The sequence below is a fragment of the Miscanthus floridulus genome, chromosome 10 (assembly GCF_019320115.1).
Source record: "Miscanthus floridulus cultivar M001 chromosome 10, ASM1932011v1, whole genome shotgun sequence".
Lineage (NCBI taxonomy): Eukaryota > Viridiplantae > Streptophyta > Magnoliopsida > Poales > Poaceae > Miscanthus > Miscanthus floridulus.
In genome coordinates this window covers 106,801,226-106,824,405 of record NC_089589.1, presented here as the reverse complement: position 1 = coordinate 106,824,405, position 23,180 = coordinate 106,801,226, and the positions used below count along the sequence as shown (strand labels likewise).

Genomic DNA, 23,180 nt, shown 5'->3' with positions numbered 1-23,180 from the left:
CTGTACTGTGGCAGAACCTCCTAAATTATAGGGTCCACATGCACCTGTCATTGTCCAATGACTTCTGACGACTATGCATATGTTCCCGGTAACTTAAGAAGCCTGTCGGGTGTCCTCGGGAAACCCGAATCATCCACGATTTCTTCCGAGCAGGATCCATTATAGAGTCATTGCGGTATTACAACAGTTTATTCAATAATTTACATCAGAGTAAAATAGCGGAAGTCTTACAATAACTTAGTTACAAAACAGTTGTTTCACAAACCAAGTACGATTATTATTACAAACCATAGTAGTGGAGTAGTTTTAGTAACATAAAATAAAACACACAAATAAAGTGCCCTACCCAAGGGCCACACATTTACTTGTCATCTTCAATTTGAACAACCGTCATGAGGCTCACCTGCAACAAGGGTTAAAGAACCTTGAGTACAAAGTACTCAACAAGACTTAACCGACATAAAAACGAAGAAAACTCAGGAATGCAGGCTCGGGGATTCAAGGTAAGGCTTTAGCAAGAATCAAAGTTCTTTTGCGTAAAAGCTCTCTAACAAGATTCTTTCTTTCAACATTTAAATCTTCATATGAATCATATATAAAGCTGACATGATCCATATTGAGATCATGAACTTCATATCAAACTCTTTCTCAAATCCGACTCAAGTTTCATTTGTTAACTACGATGATGAACAGTGAGTTGAGTCTCCATAACCAAGGAGCAACGACGATTTGAACCGATTATAACCCAGCTGGGGATTCCCAACCACACGACATATGTAGGTCCCTGACCTACATATACCAACCTTCCCTTAGATTCTCTAAAACAAAAATGGGTCTGCGCCACCCGAGAGCACAGTACTCCACCAATCCAGCCCATTACCACGTGGGTACACGCTACTCTCACCATTTCTCCACTCCTAGTGCATGAGTAGCCATTCTTGTAATAAAATAGCCGAGTCTAGGCTTACCGGAGTATGTGGCCAGCACTACAAAGTCTCACCTCATGCAATTCAACAATGGACGGTTCTTAACCGACACAGGCGGAAAGAACCCGCTCACAACACATCCATGTCTTGTGGCTATCATACACCGAGTCCGCCTGGTCTAGATTTATTACTCCACATGATTATATCTCATGATAACATAAATAACCAATTGTAACCAAAAATCCATTTATATCTCACAGGTGACAAGTAATCCCCCGACTTTTATCGGTCTAAGCATGGCTAAGCATAATTAGGCATTCTCGAATTAAAACTGGTAACAAGGTTGATATGGAAAAACAAGGTTGGTAATGCACCAATTAGGTTTCCACTCAACTCCTAATCACTTAATGCAGTATTTAAAAACAAAAGCGATATAATTTTGTAAAACACAAGGTAGGTTCAAATGCATCCGGGGCTTGCCTTGATTGTCGGAAAAGTCAGGTTCCGGAGATGTTCCACATATATCAAACCCGACCTCAACCGGTGGGTTGACTTCCTCGACAACTTGGTTGACTACCAAGTTCTCACTTTCGTTCACTACACGTAGTAACAATACCATGTTTAATATGATGCGAGATATAAAACATGATGCTTGACTATGGATGCAAAAGTTAATAACTTGAATACAACTTTTCTTCACGGTATAGTTACAAACCAATAACTAACTAAACCTTCTCTAGGGTTTACTTAGATTACACTAATGACTTTAGTGAGGTTATACTAATTAACATTTCTTAATCACAACTTGATCATAAACTCAAACACTTACTTAAAGTGCCAAGGATCATTTTATTCTAATGACCCAAGGTCATCACTCAATCCCAAATTCAAACAAAACCTAAGTCATTAAGGTTTACTATATATTTTAATTAATTAATTAATTAATTCAACATTATGATATAAATCAACTTTTTTCCAAATGAGCTCCAAATTTTTGGGAATGCTCATCACATGATAACTAAGTGGAAAAACAATTTTCATAATTTTTGGATAATTATTTAAGCCTAGAAAAATCATGGAATCCCATTTATTAATTAATTTGAGCAATTTTTATCACATTCAAAAAGTACTAAAAAGTAACATTTAATAGTTTTCCTAAATAGATCACATCTCAGAGAAGTCACACAAAAAATTTCATAATTTTTGGAGCTCTATTTATTTCTACACAAAATAAACAAATAACTGGTCATTTTAATTATTTCTGGAAAAAAATAAACCGAAAACACACTGTTTCACTCTCTCTCTCACGCTATCACTGACATGTGGGTCACCCATGTCGGCACAGTACCCCCGCGCTCAATAGCGATGACCGCGGGTTTGACCATCGATATCTCGCCGCCGGTGAGGTTGCCGGCGACGGCGAGGGTACCATCATGTTCCCCACCTCATGGCGCGTCGGTTGGTGGTACTAGCTGAACCAAATACGGCTTGGTCCGAGCTTGGTGCCGGCCATGGTGGCTCGGCCGAGCTGTGCACGGTGGCGCGGCGACGTTCCGACCAAACTGGCACGGTAGCGATAAAATTGAACCTTCGGCAAAGACCAGGGGCTCACCTAGACTGAGCTAGGGCACTCGGTTGACTGCGAGCAGCAAAGGGCGTGTCTGTCAGCGTTGATGGCAATGGCGGCAACGGCAAGCATGACGTTCCGGTGGCTGCAGTGGACGAATAGATCAACCAACAAGACACAGAGCATCACGGCAACACGGAGAAGATGGAGCTATGCTAAGCAAGGATAGAGACGCACCATAGAGTGCTGGCCACTGAGAGACGACGTCGGCGGCGTTGCGGCCGGCCGCGAAGAAGAAAGACGGTGCACAGCGTCTCCCGGTGAATTTAGGCATCTAGGACTGGTCGACTGGGTTCGCAAGGTACAGGCAGAGTGGTGACATGCTCAATTGAGGCTGGGAGAGCTCTGTGACTCTGGCGCGAGCTCGATGGAGCAGGACGGCGATGACGGGAAAACAGAGGAAGGAGAGGGCGACGGGAGGAAGCTTATCAGGCTTATCGGCGAGCGAAGAGCGGCGGTGAGAGGTACACTTGACACGTTATGGCAATGTGGACACGTCGAAGCTGGAGGTGGCGCTCGCGGACGCGCGTGGAAGCCGGTGGAAGCTCGCCGACGATGAGTGTCTGCCTGCTTGCACTGTTCAAGGTATTTACCGAATTGTTATTCGCTTCATTTCTCAAATTACTCTTAAATTTGTATGGAAACTCAAAAATCTCCAAAAATAAAAGTTGTTCCAAATTCAAAGTTCTACAACTTTGCTTTAATAACCATACCCAAATTATGTCTAGATTTGAAAATGCAAGTTTGAAATCAAAAGGGGACACTTTAAGAATTTATCCCCTTTCAAATTACTTCAAATTTTATATAACAACTTTGAAAACTCTAAAAACCAACTTTGTACACATTAACAAGCTCTACACTTTTCCTTTTAGGCTCAACCCCAAAATGTGCTTAGATTTTGAATTAGGTTTTTCAGGGTAGAATTTAAATGCTGGAAATTAGGGTTTTGGAATTCAAATTTAACACTAAGGTTATGAACTTGATTCATCCATACAAGTCAACACATATAATCATAAAAGTAAACTTGTTTTAGTGAATGCATATCAAAGTTTTCACTAACACAAGAATGATGTGCAATGCATATGATGACATGGCATATTTTAGTGTTTAAAACACCAGAGGTGTTACAAGTACTCAGTTTGTTTTCTATGACTGCATCGGCTATTTTAGCCATTTGCCTATACTTTCATGCATATAGCATGTTTTCACGAATCTGTCGATGTATAGATGGTTTTATAGATTTATTAGCTTTAGTTTATTATCATTATCATAGCTGCATCGATCCGATCGAACCTCACTGTCGATGAGAATAGATTAGATTCAACCTGTTTGTAGATTTATTTATATTAGACAGTCGATTTGTTTCCATGTTATACTCTTTTTATCAAACTTATCGACTCAATGCTTTATATCAATGATGTTCCATTTAGCCGATGATGCTTTCTGATGTTCTATGAGCATCGATTATTTTGATTTATATCATTATCATTTAATATTAGCCGATAATCCTTGATTTAAAGATCTTCATTTTATGGATACGCCGGATATCGACTATTTAGTCAATACCCTCATTGAATCGGCTATCTAGCCGTATATTTGGAGTTGTCTGGTTCAACACCGACATGTTCCATCTTAAATTACTGATAAAATTTTCTCTCCTTGTCAATTACAGGTCAAATTGACTGGCATGTTGTTGGGTTTTCAGAATCGGCTGGTTCTGTGTTGAAGCAAAGCAGATCTCTGGTCTCGTTCTACTCAGATCATCCGACTTGCTGTGTGTTGGTCATATCGCCATATTTTCATGTCAACATTGTTCCTTTGTCATACAAGTATACTTATTCTGATTTTGGATTTTTTTTCTTTTGAAATATAGTTGAAACTTAGCCAACCCAATGCGGACGAACTAGGATATGCAGACTCTATTTTCGTTGAAGAAATTGGTGGTACTTGAGTATGCTCTACCACCATTGTGCTTTTGCATAAGATATATCTTTATTCTTCCTCGTCGACATTCATTTTATTTTGTTTTTTTATTTATAAGGTTACTGTCATCAAGAATGAAGAAGGTGGAAATTCGGTGGCTACTGTTGTTTTGAGAGGCAGTACTGACAGTATACTAGATGATCTTGAAAGAGCTGTTGATGATGGCATCAATACGTACAAGGTATATGTGTGGTATCTATAGTAGATGTAACCTAACGTTTGTTAGCCCACATGATCAACGGCTCAGGTGAGTCGACCACTCACTAGTCTTGCCGACCACGGCCGAGCACGATAGACGTTGTCCGACCACACAATATAGTCAGAGGTAGAAGAAGAGAGGGGGAACAGAGCACACACACAGTACAAGCACCAGCGTTGATCGAAGCTCTGTATGGGAGATGGTAAATCTAAACTCTCTTTAATGAGTTGTAGTGATAAACTATTTATACAACTCTATCCATCTAGTCCTAGTACAGCTGTCATGCTACTACAGTGAGTAGATAACACAGTAGGACTAACTTCTGCGCATGTCCCTGATGTGGCTACAGTAAGGCAGGTGAACCGTTCGGCGCCTGCCTTCTACAGTGGCTACAGTACCACAATAGGGAGCCTTTTTGGCGCCGCCTTCTCTTGCTATGTGTTCACATAAGGAAGCAGTAGATTATCTAACAACGTTTTCATTGTATTATAACATCCATGTCTGTTTATCTAATCTATCCGAGTTCTCACTGTTTTTGTTTATACTAGTCAATGTGTAGGGACGGTAGGATAATTCCTGGTGCTGCTGCAACAGAAATAGAGTTGGCAAAGAGGTTGAAAGAGTTCTCATTGAAGGAAACAGGGTAAGTTTGTTTTTACCATGATAGTTAATAACTTTTCATGTATAAGGTAAGAGTACATCTGCTTTCAATATGAGCAGGGTTAACCCTTCGTAAAAAAACAATCAATTTATGCTTACCCCAATCATTTGTTGGTTGCTGTTAATAATTGTACAGGTTGGACCAGTATGCCATTGCAAAATTTGTTGAAAGCTTTGAAATGGTTCCAAGAACCCTGGCAGAAAATGCTGGACTCAACGCAATGGAGATAATATCCTCTCTCTATGCCGAGCATGCTAGTGGCAATGTGAAAGTTGGCATTGACCTAGAGGAAGGTGCCTGCAAGGACATCTCAACCTTAAAAATATGGGACCTCTATGTCACAAAGTAAGCCGATCAGATGTAGGAATCATGTGTAAGCTGGTTTCAGAATGTTTTCGATCTTTTGTGGTAATTAAACATGTGCTCATTGGATCTGGAAAATGCTTGCACCATTGTTGGTCTACATACGCGTGTCCTCAAATTGGGGCATGGGTTCGCACATCTTGTGTGGCAGTTTAAGCTGCTTATGATGAGCCCTTAGCAGATTTCTCACTTTGCTTCTTTTGTTGTACAGTTTTTTTGCGCTAAAATACTCTGTCGATGCTGCATGCACCGTGCTACGGGTTGACCAGGTATGACTGCTAAGCTTGTGTTCTAAATCCTTTTCGATGCTTGTGTTTCATGGGTCCACATGGTAATATTTGAATAAATATGAACTGTCTAGATCATCGTGGCCAAGCCGGCAAGAGGTCCAAGAAGAGATGCCCAGCCTGGTGGTAGGATGGATGAGGATTAGTTTTGATTGTGATTGTTTTCTTTGTATCACATATGCGAGAACATCCTATCTTATGTCTAGGCTTTGGTCCTTGGAAGGGTTGCACGGTTGTGCTGATATCACATGGGGAATTTGCATGTTCTTTCCTGGAATATTACAGTGCCAATGTATCAAATGATCCATTCCAGGGTTCCTTCCTTCAGTTCATCACACCAACTGAGCTCATGTAAGAGTCTTAGCACATCTAAACTCTCTTTAATGAGTATGGGAGATGGCAAATCTAAACTCTCTTTAATGAGTTGTAGTGACAAACTATTTATACAACTATATCCATCTAGTCCTAGTACAGCTGTCATGCTGCTACAGTGACTAGATAACACAGCAGGACTGACTTCTACGTTTGTCCCTGCTGTGGCTACAGTGAGGCAGGTGAGCCGTTCGGCGCCTGCCTTCTACAACGGCTACAGTACCACAGCAGGGAGCCTTTTCGGCACTGCCTTCCCTTACTATGTGTTCACACAAGAAAGTAGTAGATTATCTAACAATTCTTCCCCTAATCCTACTGCTATCCCTTGTACCCCCTCCATGCCGATCATCTCTTTCAGCTCTGTGAGTCGAAGACGTCCGAGGGGCTTGGTGAGGACATCCGTGAGTTGCCGACTAGTGTCGACGAACTTGATGATGATCTGCCCTTCATCGACATAGTCCCTAAGGAAGTGGAACTTCACGTCGATGTGCTTACTCTGGTCGTGGAGAACCGGATTCTTCGCCAGGGCGATGGTGGGCTGGTTGTCCACCATCAGTGTTGGTGGGTGAGCTTTTGCACTGGTCAGCTCGCCCAGCAGTCAGCGCAGCCACACAACTTGGCATGCCGTTGTGGCCGCTGCTATGTACTCTGCGTCGCACGTAGACATCGCCACCACCTTCTGTTTCAGCAACAGCCATAAAATTGGAGCCGACCTAAGGAAGACGAGCACGCCAGAGGTGCTCCATCATCTATCGATATCCCTTGTCATGTTTGCATTGCTAAACATAGTGTGCTATAGCCTACTCCCACTAGTTTTGGGAAAGATGATCCCCTGATCCACCGTCCCCTTAACGTAGCATAGTAGCCACTTCACCGTAGCCCAGTGTTCCTCTCTAGGATCCTCCATGAAGCGACTGACGTAGCCCATGGAGAACGCAATGTTCAGCCTCGTGTGGACTAGGTAGCATAGACTACTAATGATGCTTCGATAGAGTGTTGCATCTACCTTCGCCGCGGTGCTGGCCTTCATTAGCTTTAGTCGCTCCTCCATCAGAGTCACACATGGCTTGCACTCAGCCATGCTACTCTGCTCCAACAGCTTTGAGGCATACGCTCTCTGACTGAGCGTGAGTTCCTCCTTCCCCTATCTCACCTCGATGCTAAGGTAGTAGGAGAGTGCCCTGAGACCGCTCATTCAAAAACGAGCCACCATCTCGCACTTAAAGTTGTCGATGTCCTCCGTACATGCTCCGGTGATGATCAAGTCGTCCACATACACATCGATGACGAGCTCCTCCTCCTCCCATCACCACGTGTAGAGCGTGTGCTTAGTTGCGCACCGCTAGAACCTAAGCTCACCCAGCGTGGCGTCAAGCTTGGCGTTCCATGCTCATGGGGCTTGTCATAGCCCATAGAGCGCCTTATGCAGTCGAAGCACCCTATGCTCCTCTCCCTTGACGGCAAAACCTAGAGGTTGCCTGATGAAGACCGTCTCCGCCAGCTCGCCATTGAGGAAAGCTAATTTAACGTCCAAATGATGGACGCGCCAGTCCTTTGCTGCTGCCAAGGCTAGTAGTAAACGAACAGACTCCATGCGCGCTACTGGCGCAAAGACTTCCTCAAAGTCGATGCCCTTGTGCTGAACAAAGCCTCGGGCGATGAGGCGCGCCTTGTGCTTGACAATGGTGCCGAGCTCGTCCCACTTGACCTTGTACACCCACTTCAGGCTGATCGAACGGCATCCTAGAGGTGGATCGATGAGCTCCCATGTCTTGTTTTCCTTAATCGTCTTCATCTCCTCCAGCATCGTCCGTCGCCAGTTTCCATCACACTCCGCTAGCGTGAATGTGGGTGGTTCTCTGCACTGACGAGCATCAGCTCTTGGTCATTGAGCAGCCGACCAGCTAGGCCTGAGGGCCCCATGCCACCAACGATGTCATCTAGCCAACGGAACCGCACCTCCTCACCTTCGTGGAAGGCATCCACGAACTCAGTGATATCACTTGGAGGTGAGGCAAACTTGATCGACATCGATGGAGTTCCCTGTTCCGCTGGAGTGCTCGGCACAGCACCTAGAGTGCTTGGCACCCCGGTTGTAGTGCTCGGCACTACTCCTGGATAGCTCGTCATAACTCCTACAGTGCTCGGCACCACTGTAGGAGTGCTGAGCCTCAGTCTTGGAGTGGTTGGCACCACTGTAAGACCTCTTGGCTCTGCTACGGGAGTGCTCGGCACCCATCCTAGAGTGGTCGCCACCACTGTAGAACCACACGACACCACTCTTGGCGTGCTCGGCATCCCTCGAGGAGTGCTCGACATCCCTCCCAAAGTGCTCCGCACCACCCCAGGAGTACTTGGCTCTGTTGCCGAAGTGCTCTGCACCCCTCCCGAAGTGCTTGCCACCTCTTCCCCAGTGTCTCCACCACTGTGGATGACCAAGTGCTCAACGACGAAGGTGCTGGTGAAGCCACTAGCTTTCCCCATGCTTGGACTGTTCTAGTCCCAAGCTGCCTTCTCATCGAACATGACGTCACACGAGACAAGTACCTTGTCTCCGCGTGGATCGTAGAGCCAGTATGCCTTGGTACCTTCTGTGTAGCCTAGGAACACCATCGGTGTGCTCCTGTCCTCTAGCTTGGTGAGGATCGGCTTCGTGTTCCTCACATGGTCGATGCAGCCAAATGTCTGGAGGAAGGACATGCTCGGCTTGCACTCATACCAAGCTTCAAATGATGTCTTGATCATTAGGGCCTTGGTCGGAGCACGGTTGAGGATGAACACCGCCATGGTCACCGCCTCACCCCAGAACCTTGTCGGCATGCCTTTGGCCTTCATCATAGATCGAGCCATGCCGACCACCGTTTGGTTCCACCTCTCCACCACACCATTCTATTGTGGCGAGTATGGCACAGTGTGGTGGCGTACCACACCCTAATATCCGTGCAGTACGCAACGAACTCTACCGAAGTGAATTCACCGCCACGATCAGTCCTTAGCACGCGGAGCTTCTTGTCGCTCTCGACCTCCGTGAGCATCTTGAACTTCTTGATCATCACTGCCGTCGCTTCGTCCTTGCTCGTCAGGAGTTGCATCCACATGTAGCGACTATAATCATCCATGAGCAGGAGGAAGTACCACCGACCATCGTTTGTGGCTGGCGTGATCGGTCCGCAGAGGTCGTCGTGGACGAGCTCGAGAGCGTCCTCCGCGCGATACTTGGCCGCCTTTGGGAATGGTAGCCTCCTCTGCTTCCCGACCAGGCAGCTGTCACACAGCTCGCCTCCGTGCTTGATGTGGGGTAGCCCTCGGACCATCTTCTCTAGCCGACCAAGCGCGCTAAAGATGAGATGTCCAAACCGGGCATGCCACAACCACGGTTCCAAGGTGTGCCTTGCCGCCAGGCACACCGGCTGCTCTACCTTAAGGTCGAGCAGGTACAACCGGTTCAGGGACCTCTTCACCTTGGTGAGAAGTCACTGCTCCTAGTCCCTGATCCTAAGGACTCCATCCTTGATCAGTACCTCGCTACCGCGCTGATCTAGTTGACCAATGCTGATGATGCTTGAACATAGCTATGGGATGTAATATACATCCGCTAGCGCGCGATGCTCCCAGTTCTGGCACTTGAAGATTATGGTGCCGCGCTCTAGGATAGTCACCCTTAAGCCGTCACCAAACTTCACTGTACCAGTAACATCGTCATCAAGCTCGGAGAAGGCTACCTTGGAGCCCGTCATGTGGTTGCTGGCGCCAGAGTCTAGGTACCACCACTGCTCCTGCTCACTGCCCACACGATCGAGGTGGACTTGGGTGCGCGGTTCGTCGAGGTTGACAACCTTCAGGGTCTGCCTAGGTCCTTCCACCATCGTCACCTCTTCCTTCTCCTCGGCCTCGATGTCGTGCAGTGCATAGAATATCGCCATCAGGATAGTGGCCTCATCATCATCATCAGCTTGCGTCAGATGAGCCTCAGCCTTCTTCTCCTGCTTGCGATTTAGGCACTCTCATGCCCAATGGCCCATCTTCCCGTAGCGCCAGTAGGTGTTAGGGTCGACCTGCTTCTTCTTCTTCGAAGAAACCTTATCGTGGCGCTTGCCATTGCCACCGCGGCTGGAGGAGGCTACCCTAGAGTTCCTTCGAGTAGGCCACTCCTTTGTCAACAACAGTTTACCACTGTCCTTCATTGCTGTTTCCTGCTCTAGGCGCTCGTCCACTGCCCGTAGATGACCTATCACATCCTCAATGGTGAGGGTGGACAAGTCCAGCATTGTCTCTATGGAGAGAGCGATCTGGATGTACTTTGCCGACATGGAGTAGAGGTACTTGGAGACCGACTCCTCTTTATCGATGGTGATGCCGTGGCTCTTCAGCTTGTTGATGAGCGTCTACAGGCGGAGGGAGAAGTCCTCCACCATTTCACCATCCTTGAACTTGAGGTTGGCATACTCCTACTTCAAAAGCTAGGTCGTCGTCTTCTTTGCGCGGTCGGAACCAACGCGCATCGCTGCAATAGCCTCCCACGTCTCCTTAGCAGAGCTCTTCGTCACCAACAGCTCCCTGTACTCTGCTGGTACAGCAGCGAGGATAGCCTCCAACGCTGATATGTCATCCTCCTCATTGTCGGTGCCCTTGTCAATAGCATTTCAAAGCCGTTGGGCTCTGAGCTTGACCTTCATGGTCACCGACCACTCTCCATAGTTGGTGCGAGTCAGCGTCGACCAACTGGTGTCACTGACCTCCCGCACCGTGTGAACAATGACCTCCTGTCATGGCTAGGCAGCCACAGTAGTGCCACTATTGTCACCCATCTCCGAACCATCCGTCATCGCCAGCGGTTAGTCCGACGACGGTGCTTGTACGGCTCCGATACCACTTGTTAGCCCATAGGATAACTGGCTAAGGTGAGTCGACCAGTCACCAGTCTTGTTGAGCACGATAGACGTTGTTTGACCACACACTATGGTTAGAGGTAGAAGAAGAGAGGGAGAACAGAGTACATAAATAGTACAAGTACCAGCATTGGCTGGAGCTCTGTATGGGAGATGGCAAATCTAAACTCTCTTTAATGAGTTGCAGTGGCAAACTATTTATACAACTCTATCCATCTAGTCCTAGTACAACTGCCATGCTGCTACAGTGAGTAGATAACACAGCAGGACTGAATTCTGCACATGTCCCTGCTGTGGCTATAGTGAGGCAGGTGAACCGTTCGGTGCCTGCCATCTACATCGGCTACAGTACCACAACAGGGAGCCTTTTTAGCGCCACCTTCTCTTGCTGTGTATTCACACAAGGAAGCAGTAGATTATCTAACAACGTTTTCATTGTATTGTAACATCCATGTTTGTTTAGCTAATCTATCTGAGTTCTCACTGTTTTTGTTTATACTAGTCAATGTGCAGGGACGGTAGGATAATTCCTGGTGCTGCTGCAACAGAAATAGAGTTGGCAAAGAGGTTGAAAGAGTTCTCATTGAAGGAAACAGGGTAAGTTTGTTTTTACCATGATAGTTAATAACTTTTCATGTATAGGGTAAGAGTACATCTGCTTTCAATATGAGTAGGGTTAACCCTTCGTAAAAACAATCAATTTATGCTTACCCCAATCATTTGTTGGTTGCTGTTAATAATTGTACAGGTTGGACCAGTATGCCATTGCAAAATTTGTTGAAAGCTTTGAAATGGTTCCAAGAACCCTGGCAGAAAATGCTGGACTCAAAGCAATGGAGATAATATCCTCTCTCTATGCCAAGCATGCTAGTGGCAATGTGAAAGTTGGCATTGACCTAGAGGAAGGTGCCTGCAAGGACATCTCAACCTTAAAAATATGGGACCTCTATGTCACAAAGTAAGCCGATCAGATGTAGGAATCATGTGTAAGCTGGTTTTAGAATGTTTTCGATCTTTTGTGGTAATTGAACATGTGCTCATTGGATCTAGAAAATGCTTGCACCATTGTTGGTCTACATACGCGTGTCCTCAAATTGGGGCATGGGTTCGCACATCTTGTGTGGCAGTTTAAGCTGCTTATGATGAGCCCTTAGCAGATTTCTCACTTTGCTTCTTTTGCTGTACAGGTTTTTTGCGCTAAAATACTCTGCTGATGTTACATGCACCGTGCTACGGGTTGACCAGGTATGACTGCTAAGCTTGCGTTCTAAATCCTTTTCGATGCTTGTGTTTCATGGGTCCACATGGTAATATTTGAATAAATATGAACTGTCCAGATCATCATGGCCAAGCCGGCAGGAGGTCCAAGAAGAGATGCCCAGCCTGGTGGCGGGATGGACGAGGATTAGTTTTGATTGTGATTTTTTTCTTTGTATCACATATGCGAGAACATCCTATCTTATGTCTAGGCTTTGGTCCTTCTAAGGGTTGCACGGTTGTGCTGATATCACATGGGGAATTTGCATGTTCTTTCGTAGAATATTGCAGTGCCAATGTATCAAATGATCCATTCCAGGGTTCCTTCCTTCAGTTCATCACACCAACTGAGCTCATGTAAGAGTCTTAGCTGAAAGGGTGAAAGTGTTCTTCATGGATATTGTTTTGGGCAACGTTGACTGCAGTCCTTTGCTCCCATGGTGAGCATTCTTGTATGTGTGGCTAGACAGATTGGCAAATGGAACAAGTCTAGGATGGTAGTTGGTGGAGGACCAACCATTTCCATCCATCACTACGAATTGAAAGCAGCATACGCCAACATCAACCAATACGCCAACATCAACCATTTCCATCCATCACTACGTGTACCCCTGTTTGATTTTGATGGTCCCCTTATTTTTTCAACTATGTGATTTTGTCATTACTTTTTCAAACTTAAGTAGAGTTTGCCCCTGTTCATTAGCACTTATGTTGTAGATTCAGCTATAAAATGATTATTAGCTTGTAATGCTTGCGCATTTGCCACTATATGTCTAATTATGTTGCCCTAAGGAACCCCCGGAAGGGCTGCCGTCCGATGGGTGGTATTGCCCATTTTTTTATCAAACATTTTGATAGATGTCAAAAGAATCTTGACAATAAAACCTTGCGTACATTTCAAATTTGAGCATGATGAGTTTATGACTTAAGTTTTGCACATGCATTAAAGCATGGCAGCCAACATAAAAGTCCAGCAAATGTGGCTAGATCACCACAAGGTTATGAAATGTTCAGATAACGTCGAGGCATACTAAGTCTAATGCTATAATAATATGAGGTTGTTTAGTCGCATGGCTTATTCCTAACCTAGCAAGATAAGCCTAGCTAGAGATAGAGAGGCTAACACAAGCCGAGTCTTTTTTTTGGGTTTGGTTATGAGACTTAAGGGCTCATTGGGCGAGGTTTTCTCGAGCAGCCTTACCAAATGACAACTCCAACAGAGTCATGGAAAATGTGGTTTCTTCCAACTCCTTAAACTTGGCACAAATTATAATAAAACTACCACTCGAGGCCGGAGTCATTTTTGTCAAACGTTTTTCAAAAAAGCTTCCCCTGCACTAGAGAAGCTACTCAACAGGAGGAGCTCTCCTTTTACGAGGAGCTAGAGACTTGCAAAAACTGGCCTTAAAGCTGGTCTACTTTACTTAAGTCTTGTTTGGTTCGGTGGCTTGCGTAGTGTTGAATATTCTAACAACATCTTTTCCTAAATTTTTTTGTGGGCCACCCACAAAATTATAGGTTTTTATTGGACAATGGTCCATCCATCTCCTATATTTCTTAGTGAAAGAATATACAAGAAATAGTATACAAAGTAGAAAAAAAATAACAATAGAAAAATAGTATACAAGTATTATGTACAATATACATAAAATATCAATAGAAAAAATAAATTAAAAATCTATGTACTTAGCTCAAAGTCAGAAAATAGGTTGACAATTAGTGACAAAGGCATCAGAGGATGAAAGCGAGGAGATTAGTGTTGGTGAACAATGATGGTGGATAGGACATGGGAGCTACTACCGGAAGGTGGGGTGGCTGCCGATGGTGGGTGGACACCTAATTGGAGTGAATATTGGCTTTGTGACCTTGGGTATTTTGGTTATTTCCCATGTAGATAATAGACGAAAAAGAAAAATAATAAATAAAAGGTAAATTTGCATTAACCGGTATGAGTATGGTCATATTTAAAATGTCAATTCTTCTAATCTAATTTTTTGATCAAAACATTTGGAAGCCACCTCACAGGAGTGGCAAAAATCCAAATCCCTCTAAGAACATCTCAACCTATTTGTTCAATACTGCCCTGGAATAGTCCTGGGTAACGCAACTAACACGCATACGTAGCATGAATGCACTCAACATTAATTTATGTGCATTCATGCAAGTAGCATATTATATTTTTGCCATGCAAAGTTTTTAAGACATGTTTATACATCAATTAGGATGCTTTGAGATTTTTCTAGAGCTATAATCCTATTTCTGAATGAAGTTTCTAAAAATGTCTTCATGATCTCTGTGTATTTTATTTGGATTTTTTCGTATCCTAATCTATCTCTAGAATGTTTTTCTTTGAATTTTAAAAGGTTTGAGACATTTTTTGTGGTTTAAAACCTTATCAAATATTTACCGAATGTTTTTAACTAAAAATGAAAAAAAAAACTGCCTTCAAAACCACTCTAATCCAGGATATAGAGATAATTTGAACGGTTTAGAAAGCTACGATGTTTGGGTTTGGAGTTGAAAATCAAACGTGATGGCTAAGGGCTCGTTCGTTTGTTCGTTTGGACTTGAACTGAGAGGAAGCTTATGCAAATTAGACACGCAGTCCTCGCTGGATTAGTTCCAGAGGCCCTAAAGGAGGTTGGAGGTACAATGGGCCCTTTTCCATTTTTTGACGGATCCGGCGCTGGTTGCGTTGGGTAATTGGGCTAACGTGAACTTCATCGGCCCAATAGTTTCCACAGAGCCGGGGCGGAGGTAGGCCCAGTGCAGTGCTCTGGGCAATTGGGAAAATCAAAATAGCCCTAGCACATCACACATCACTGGAAGGCGGAAGCCACCGCCGCACCCCGACTCCGGCGCCCTTCCTCCCGACGGCGCCCCACCCAGCGACGCAGCCGCCGCCTTACGCCAGGTGCCCGGGTCTCTTCTCCAGGCCTTAGCCGTAGGTCCCTTCGCCGGCGACGAGCACCACATTCTCTCCCATTCCTGCTGTGCGAAACCGAGTTCCCGAACCCTAACCTTCGCTATTTGGCTGTATTCGGATCTGATCTAATTACAAGTGTATACATGTATCATGCCTACTAACCTAGACTGCTTTTACAAACATTATTGAATGTACATGTGTACACCCATGCCCTTTACTAGGTCCGCCCCTGGCTGTAAGTGTAAGTGTGTGGTGTTTTGCTTGCCTGAACATGTTCTGATTTGGTTTCTGGGGGTCCTCTGCTTGTTGCATGATAATCCTGTATTTTGGTCACATAGACGAGTGTGCTGTCTATTTCTAGCTTATCCCTACCTCTGTATTCAGGCTGATTAGGCTTCACAATCACTATGGGTTGGATGAATGAATGGATCCTGCTGTGTGCTTTTAGAACCTTGCAAGTAACAATGAATATTCTTATTCAGATGTTATGCCTTGCAGAGTTTTTTTAGCTGCAATGGATCCAGAAAATTCAGGCATTGATGTCATAGTATAATGATCTTGCTAAAATCATAGGATCATCTCTTGCACAAGCAATGTTTACAAAGTAATTTGCCCAAAGTCATTGCTGTCACATGACAACAATGCTTGAACTGTGGCTTTGCCCCTGTTTGCAACATGAGCACCATCCTTATTCAGATGTTATGCGTTGTAGAAATGTTTTTGCAACATAGTACCATTATGTACACTTCTGACGGTGCATTGTCTGGTCAATTAATTATGAATCTTACTTCCTCTGGTCATACCTGCCATATTCTCTCTCTATGAATCTCACATTTTCTTACTGAAAAAACAACAACATGATGCACTGTTTTGAAAATTACATAGCTGCAATATATTTAATGTTGCGCTGCATGCAGAATTTATGGTCCAATTTGTCAAAGGCAGTAGTGGCCAGAGGGCACAAAAAGTAGCACATGTGGTTATTGCATGATTCAATGCTTTCCTATTTCTTGATGTATGCACATGTATGGGTATAATCATGCAATTTTTTTTGTGCAATTGTGCAGGTGACACTGCATAGCAATAATTTCTTTTTGGAAAAAAGCTGGAGCGATGAGTCATAAATGGTTCACAAGGATGACCTGCTGTTGCTGTGTGCGTTCATAGGCACACCGGTAACCCATGTCTAAGTTTATTCCTTTCCTCTTAACATGCTCACTGAAGAAAAAGATCTGTTATACATAACTATTAGTCTTGATCAGTTTAAATGCCTGTTTGGAACTGGGCCATTTTATCTAGGCTTAGAACTGTTTCCTACTTCTCCGCTAAGCTAGCTTTTAATGGAAGTGCTAAGTTTACCTCATTGGGAAGAGGAAGATGTGATTCTATCCAATAAAAGGGGTTGCAGGGCTCTGTAAATCAATAATATTTTTTAACATGGTTCCCACAGAGACACTGTAACTGTTTGCAGAAGGAGGGATATACATAATATATCAGGGAGGATTGGTTAAATTGAATAGGCACCTCATTCTGCTACTTTGTTTCCAACTATTGTGAATCCATGTTACTTTTCATACCTTTATAATTCTGTACAGTTAGTCTTCATATCAGTTAAGAGAGCCCTTTTCATAGTGAGTGTATCGTGATCATTCATGTCAATTAGATACTTTCCTCAACCTCCTGTTTACTTCTCTTACTTGGGCCCCATCAATCTCCTTTTCGACCCTTTGAACACACTACAGTTGCGATTGGTAGGTGGCGTTAACCTTTCTGTGGTGACTTCTCCATTGTGTCTGCTCTCTAGAATCAGCAGGGATGCCACTTTCTTAACTCTATTTCATCTCATTATTTTTTGTTTAAATTTGACAACTAAATCAGGATAACAAAGATACTCAAGTATTTGTTGTCACTTTGCTTCTATTTGAGCTCCTTAAATCATCTGCTGCAAGTCTTTTGCTCACTAAATCATGCGTAATGCAAACAATGTTAACAAGTCCGACCCATTGTCACTACCTTGCACTATTCTTGAGGACTAAATAACTCTCTTAACATTCTATTCTTGTTGACACTTTGACTTTGAGTGCCTTGAATCATCTACTGCAAGTCTTCTTTTGTTCACTAAATCATGCATGATGCAAACGATGTTAAGAGGTCTTACCTATTGACACCTGCCACCTCACTTTGATGACAGCCAACTGCTGAAGCAACATATACTACCCAAGAAAGTTGATGCCTGCAGAGGATAAATAATACTTCTCCACTCAAACGTGTATCTGTAAGTGATGCCATGCTAACGTAAAGTTCTTTTTATGTTGATTTTGAATTTTGATCCTGTGCATGCTTTACCTATGTGTCTTTATTTTTCTTTGTCCCCTGTAATTCTATTATACCCTCCATAATGAAGTGTCATTGGATGTGTTGAAAATCATGTTATTGACAATAATATGGTGTATATTGTCTCATTAGGTTTGTATGTTGACTTCTGTTTGTTGACTCAGTGCTACATCAGATGCTGCAATAAATCATATACATACTTGTGGATTTGCTATTTGTTTGAAAGGAGAGTTTTTATTTTCCCCACTTAGAATGATGTTTGGGTCATTCGCCATCCTCTGCTCATCTGATGATTGTGAAGCTAAATATCTTATATTTGAAGAAGGGCTAGATTGAAGTAGTACTCAAATGTTCAATCACAATTACGTGCAAGATCATATGAGTTCAATATATGAATTTGCTTTGCATATGTAAGAAAAAAATAGTGTTTGAATCATGGTGCAATATAGATAGAATCACTGGTATGTACTATCTTTTCATGGTTGATTTCATTTTACTTTTCATTTCTTTTCAATTCAACTATTAACATAACAGAATTAGCAATATTCAGTGGAGTGTGATAGACCAAGTCTATAAGTCTTGTGCTTATCCCAAGTAGTAGTTGCTGCATATGTCAGCACCGTTATCATATATCTTATTAGCATCTACTTTAGGATATGCTGTATGCTTTAGCATCTGCCATAGAATATGCTAAAACTTTCTTGAGTTGCAAGTTTGCTACTCCTATATGGACTCAGAAAAATCCTGTCATGGTTTGTGGCTAAAAATAGAAAATCTGCCCCAAATACCTGTGTCTTTGGCTAACAGAGTGAATTATGATGGAAAGAAGAGGGCCTTTTTTTTGCATGTCTTCTTGAATTAGTTTATCACTATTCCATTATTAGTTTCACACTGGTATTTTTCATGGTCTAATGCACTAAAGGTTTTAGCATAATATTGTTTGAGAAAGCGATCCTAAGGTGTTCATCCACTTTCGAATAATTTGTACTTAAATAATAACATTTTTCCATAGTATATCCATCTTCATCTGATGTGAACTTAATTGATGCCAGGTTGCGCTCTACTTTTCTGAGAATATGGTTGGTTGCAATAGGGAAGAGGCCTTAAGGGCCAGGGAAATTGCTGTGAAGAAGATGGAAAATAAAGATTTTTTTGGTGCCCAGAAGATTGTGCTTAAAGCTCAAAAGCTTTTTCCAGAGCTTGAGAATGTGTCTCAACTGTTAACCATCTGCAGTGTGCACTGTGCAGCAGAGTTAAGGGTGAATGGAGAGATGGACTTCTATGGAGTCCTTCAAGTGGAGGAAGGAGCTGACAAAGCCTTGATAAAAAAGCAGTACCGCAAGCTTGCATTTTCACTTCACCCTGATAAAAATTGTTTTGCGGGTGCTGAGGCAGCTTTCAAGTTGGTTGCCGAAGCTCATTCTGTACTATGTGATACTGCAAAGCGAAATGATTATGACCTGAAAAGGAGGAATGGATTTAGAAATGTGCCAAAGTCAGCCAAACAGCAGCCATCAAAGAAGACTGATTCACATAAACAGAGCATGCCTGGATCTAGAGAAACATTTTGGACTATATGCTCAAATTGTCAGATCCAATACCAGTACTACAGCAATATCTTGAACACCATGGTCCGCTGTCTGAACTGTAAAAGGAATTTTTTTGCATACAAGCTGAATCAACAGCCCATGTCCACTTCATCAAGTGTCAACAGCTCCCAAGTTCCTGCAAGCGGGTTTGCGAATAAACAACGTGACACTCCCAATCAACAAGGTCACCCTATGAATCCTTCATCTGTAGGTAGAGGCACCAATGTGAAGCCAAATGGTTCCCAAGACCCTGCACACATGTTTCGAAATCAACAGCATGGTGTTTACAGTCAACATGGCCATCCTGTGAAGCCTTCTGCAGACAGAGACACAGATGCAAAGCTGAGGATGAATGTGGCCCAGCGTGATGAATACATGAAAGGGAAAGCTAATGACCCAGAGGTGTTGAGGGGGAAATTTCAATCTTCAACGCTAAATCAAGATAAATCTTCTGTCCCTATGGGAAATGGGGACAGGCAAGGAAGGCCACCAATTTCAGATCCTGCTGATCCAAACATTGTCAACACACAGAAATCAGTTCAGGAAGATGCGTCTGCAGTGCCGGATGCTATGGATCTGCCTGGTTCTGCAAAGCCTTCTTCTGCAGGTGGGAAAATAGATGGAGATGCAAGGATAAATGTTGCAGGTAGTAGATTGATGCCAGATCCTGTTGATCTAAATATTACTGGCAGAAGAAATTTGCATAGACAAGATGCATCTACAGTGCCTACTGGTGCCGGATCCTCTGGTACCCAAAGCTCAGTTAAGAGGAAGACTTATGCTGATGGCAATGTTTGCCTGGACACGGATACCAACAAGAGGCCAATGAAAAATAATATTCCATCTGATGTTAACATGAGTTGTAAACAAGTATGTGATGATGGTGTCACTAATGCTCGCATACAATCAGATCCACCTCATGTGTCCGGCGGCAATGTAGACACCCAACAAAAGCCAAAAGTTGCTGATATAAGTGATCGTCAGGTAAATATCAAGGAAAAAGCTACTGAAACTGATAGTGATCAGGACAATATCATGGAAGAAGCTCCTCAAACTGTTAGTGAAAACGGAAATATCAAGGAAAAGGCTACTGAAACTGATAGCGATGAGGACAATATCATGGAAGAAGCTCCTCAAACTGTTAGTGAAAAGAAGCCTTCTTACTCTGAGCAGGTCACCCTCCCTGATCCAGATTTCTTCAATTTTGAGAAGATCAAGGATATCAATGTGTTCGAAGTTGGTCAGATATGGGCCCTCTATGATAACCTTGATGGCATGCCAAGGTATTATGCTCGTATAAAGCATTTTGATGCCTCCAACTTCAAAATACATTTAACTTGGCTGGAGTACGTTGCGATGGATGAAGATGAGGAGAACTGGACTGATGAAGAACTGCCTACTGCTTGTGGAAACTTTCGCCTTGGGAAAGGAACTGACATATCAGAAGACAAGGAAATGTTTTCTCACATTGCTTCTTGGACAAAAGGTAAAATGAGGAATTCATATGTCATATATCCTAACAAGGGTGAGGTGTGGGCTCTTCACAAGGGGTGGAGCATGGAATGGAGCTCAGATGCAGATAATCATAGATCATATGAGTATGAGGTTGTGGAAGTCGTGTCAAGTATGTCAGCCAATGGTGGTGCCACTGTTATCCCACTGGTTAGGATTGAGGGATTCGTTTGTTTATTTGCAACAGCTAAAGACAAATCCTCATTTGTGATACCATCTAGTGAGCTGCTCCGATTTTCTCACAGAATCCCTTTTTATAGGACAAAAGGAAATGAAAAGGTTGGTGTTCCAAGAGGATTTCTGGAACTGGACAATGCATGTCTCCCTGCTGACCTGGATGCAGCATTTTCCTCTGTTACTCTTGACTCTTACATGTCTCTCAGCAAGAAAGAAAGCAGCACATCTGTTAATGTGACCACTGACAATACAAGTTGTAGAATGGATCTGGGAGATGATCAAATTGCTCAAAAGGAGAATCACCGTGAAGAGCATATTGGCAACCCCCACCCAATGTCTACAGACAATCCTAAAGATTTGTGCCCGGAACAAAATACACCCTCAAAGAAAACTGCTGGTGATGCCAATGAATTTAGTGATTGCTCTCTTCAAGGCAGCCTCTCCCCCAACATATACACATATCCTGATTCTGATTTTCACAAATTTGAAGAAGGTCGCTCCTGTGAGAAGTTTGAACGTGGACAAGTATGGGCCTTGTACAATGATATTGATAAACTTCCCAAGTTCTATGCCTGGATAAAAAAAGTCAGGGAAGAGCCTTTTAGAGTTGAGGTGATCTGGCTTGAGGCTTGCCCGAAACAGGATCAGGAGAAACAGTGGTTGAAGCAGGACATACCCATCAGCTGTGGCACATTCAAAATCCTAAAATGGAGAGCTGAGTATGACACAAGCGATACCTTCTCTCATCAGGTATATTTTAGAGAAACCGGCAAAAAGCGGGAGCTTGAAATCCTCCCACAGGTTGGCGATATATGGGCCGTCTACATGAACTGGGCACCTGACTGGGTTCCATGCAGTGTTGATGCCTGTGAGTTTGCTATCTGCGAGGTCGTCGAGTGCACTGAAGCTAGCACAAAGCTCACCTTCCTGGCCCAAGTCAGCGGCTACCGATCCGTGTTCAAGCCTGACAAGCAAAGGGGAGTGCTGGAGGTACCTGCCGGGGAGGAGCTGAGGTTCTCCCACCAGATACCCTATTTCCGCCTGATGGGAGAGGGAGGCGGCAGTCTCCGTGGCTTCTACGAGCTTGACCCTGCTTCCGTCCCCGATGCCTTCCTGTATGGGGACACCTGATGATGACGGCTGGCAGATGCTGAACCAAACCCCGATTCTGGTTAGCATTATGTCTCAAGTGTTAGGCTGTCAGTTTATTCGGTGTACATATATGGCGGTTAGCTTAGTCTCACTTTGACCTTGCGGATATAGTCATATGGAGGTGCCTGGGGTGGGTTGCTATTTCTTACCAGTGCCTATGGAAAAGGTCTCAGGCGCTGTTGTGCTGGTTACAGCGCATTGCTACCGGTTAAGTTAATTCTGGTTTAATCTACCAGGGTCCAGACATGTCTTATGCGCGACAGTGTTTAACATTAACTTGTTATATGCTAGTGTGGATCTGTAGCGCCTAACCACTGCACCGTTGTTTTACTATGCAATCTTGGAGATGAAACCTGTACAGTTCAAGGTAATACTATATATATGGAGTTGTCTGTTATGCCAGGACAGTTAGAAATATGGCCGTTGAATGCTGTCTGTCTCTGTTGTAGCATGCAATGGTGAGTGACTACCTTATGTTACCTAGATAGAAATTTACATTCTCTCCACAGGATGGTTTGCTACGCGTGTTGGCGCTGCTTGCTGCTGCTGATTCAAACTATAGCTTATGCCATTTTAGTTTGGAAATCCAGGCAGTGCTCGTCCGGGGGTGGCGACCAGTGCTTAGCTACATCCAGACCAGAATGCTGCGTGAGAAAATAGTAGGGTATTCTTGGACACTGGCACACTGCATAGGACCGTATTTTTTTAACCTTTTTTTTTTAAAAAAAATATTCACATTTATATCCTTGGGTGCCTTAAACCTGTTAGCGCCGTGGCCCATGATGCTAAGATAACATGTCTCAGTGCAATAGGCCATGGGGCCTAGCCTGAAGGCCTTGATGGCGTGGCGGGAGGACGTGGTGCTAATGTGGCCAAAGCTGGCGCCACGTAGAGGCTCGTTTCGATTGTTTTGATCCCTGTTTTAA

At 43.8% G+C, this 23,180-nt stretch overlaps 1 protein-coding gene and 1 pseudogene across 6 annotated transcripts; both read left to right on the top strand.

The window, feature by feature from the left end:
• The first annotated feature begins 2,920 nt into the window (after window positions 1–2,920).
• LOC136489217 (T-complex protein 1 subunit theta-like) lies at window positions 2,921–6,355 on the top strand (annotated as a pseudogene).
• An 8,996-nt stretch (window positions 6,356–15,351) lies between these two features.
• LOC136486933 (uncharacterized) lies at window positions 15,352–22,730 on the top strand. 6 transcript variants are annotated; one of them, XM_066484016.1, is made up of 4 exons: window positions 15,352–15,478; window positions 16,558–16,665; window positions 17,682–17,765; window positions 18,877–22,729. In XM_066484016.1, the coding sequence occupies exon 4, from the start codon at window positions 18,901–18,903 to the stop codon at window positions 22,231–22,233; it is 3,333 nt and encodes a 1,110-aa protein (XP_066340113.1). In that variant the 5' UTR covers window positions 15,352–15,478; window positions 16,558–16,665; window positions 17,682–17,765; window positions 18,877–18,900; the 3' UTR covers window positions 22,234–22,729. The 6 variants fall into 6 exon arrangements, with proteins under 6 accessions (XP_066340113.1, XP_066340116.1, XP_066340112.1 ...); XM_066484019.1 differs by having other exon boundaries at window positions 15,369–15,508; window positions 16,558–16,645; XM_066484015.1 differs by having other exon boundaries at window positions 15,369–15,508.
• Window positions 22,731–23,180: the final 450 nt, after the last annotated feature.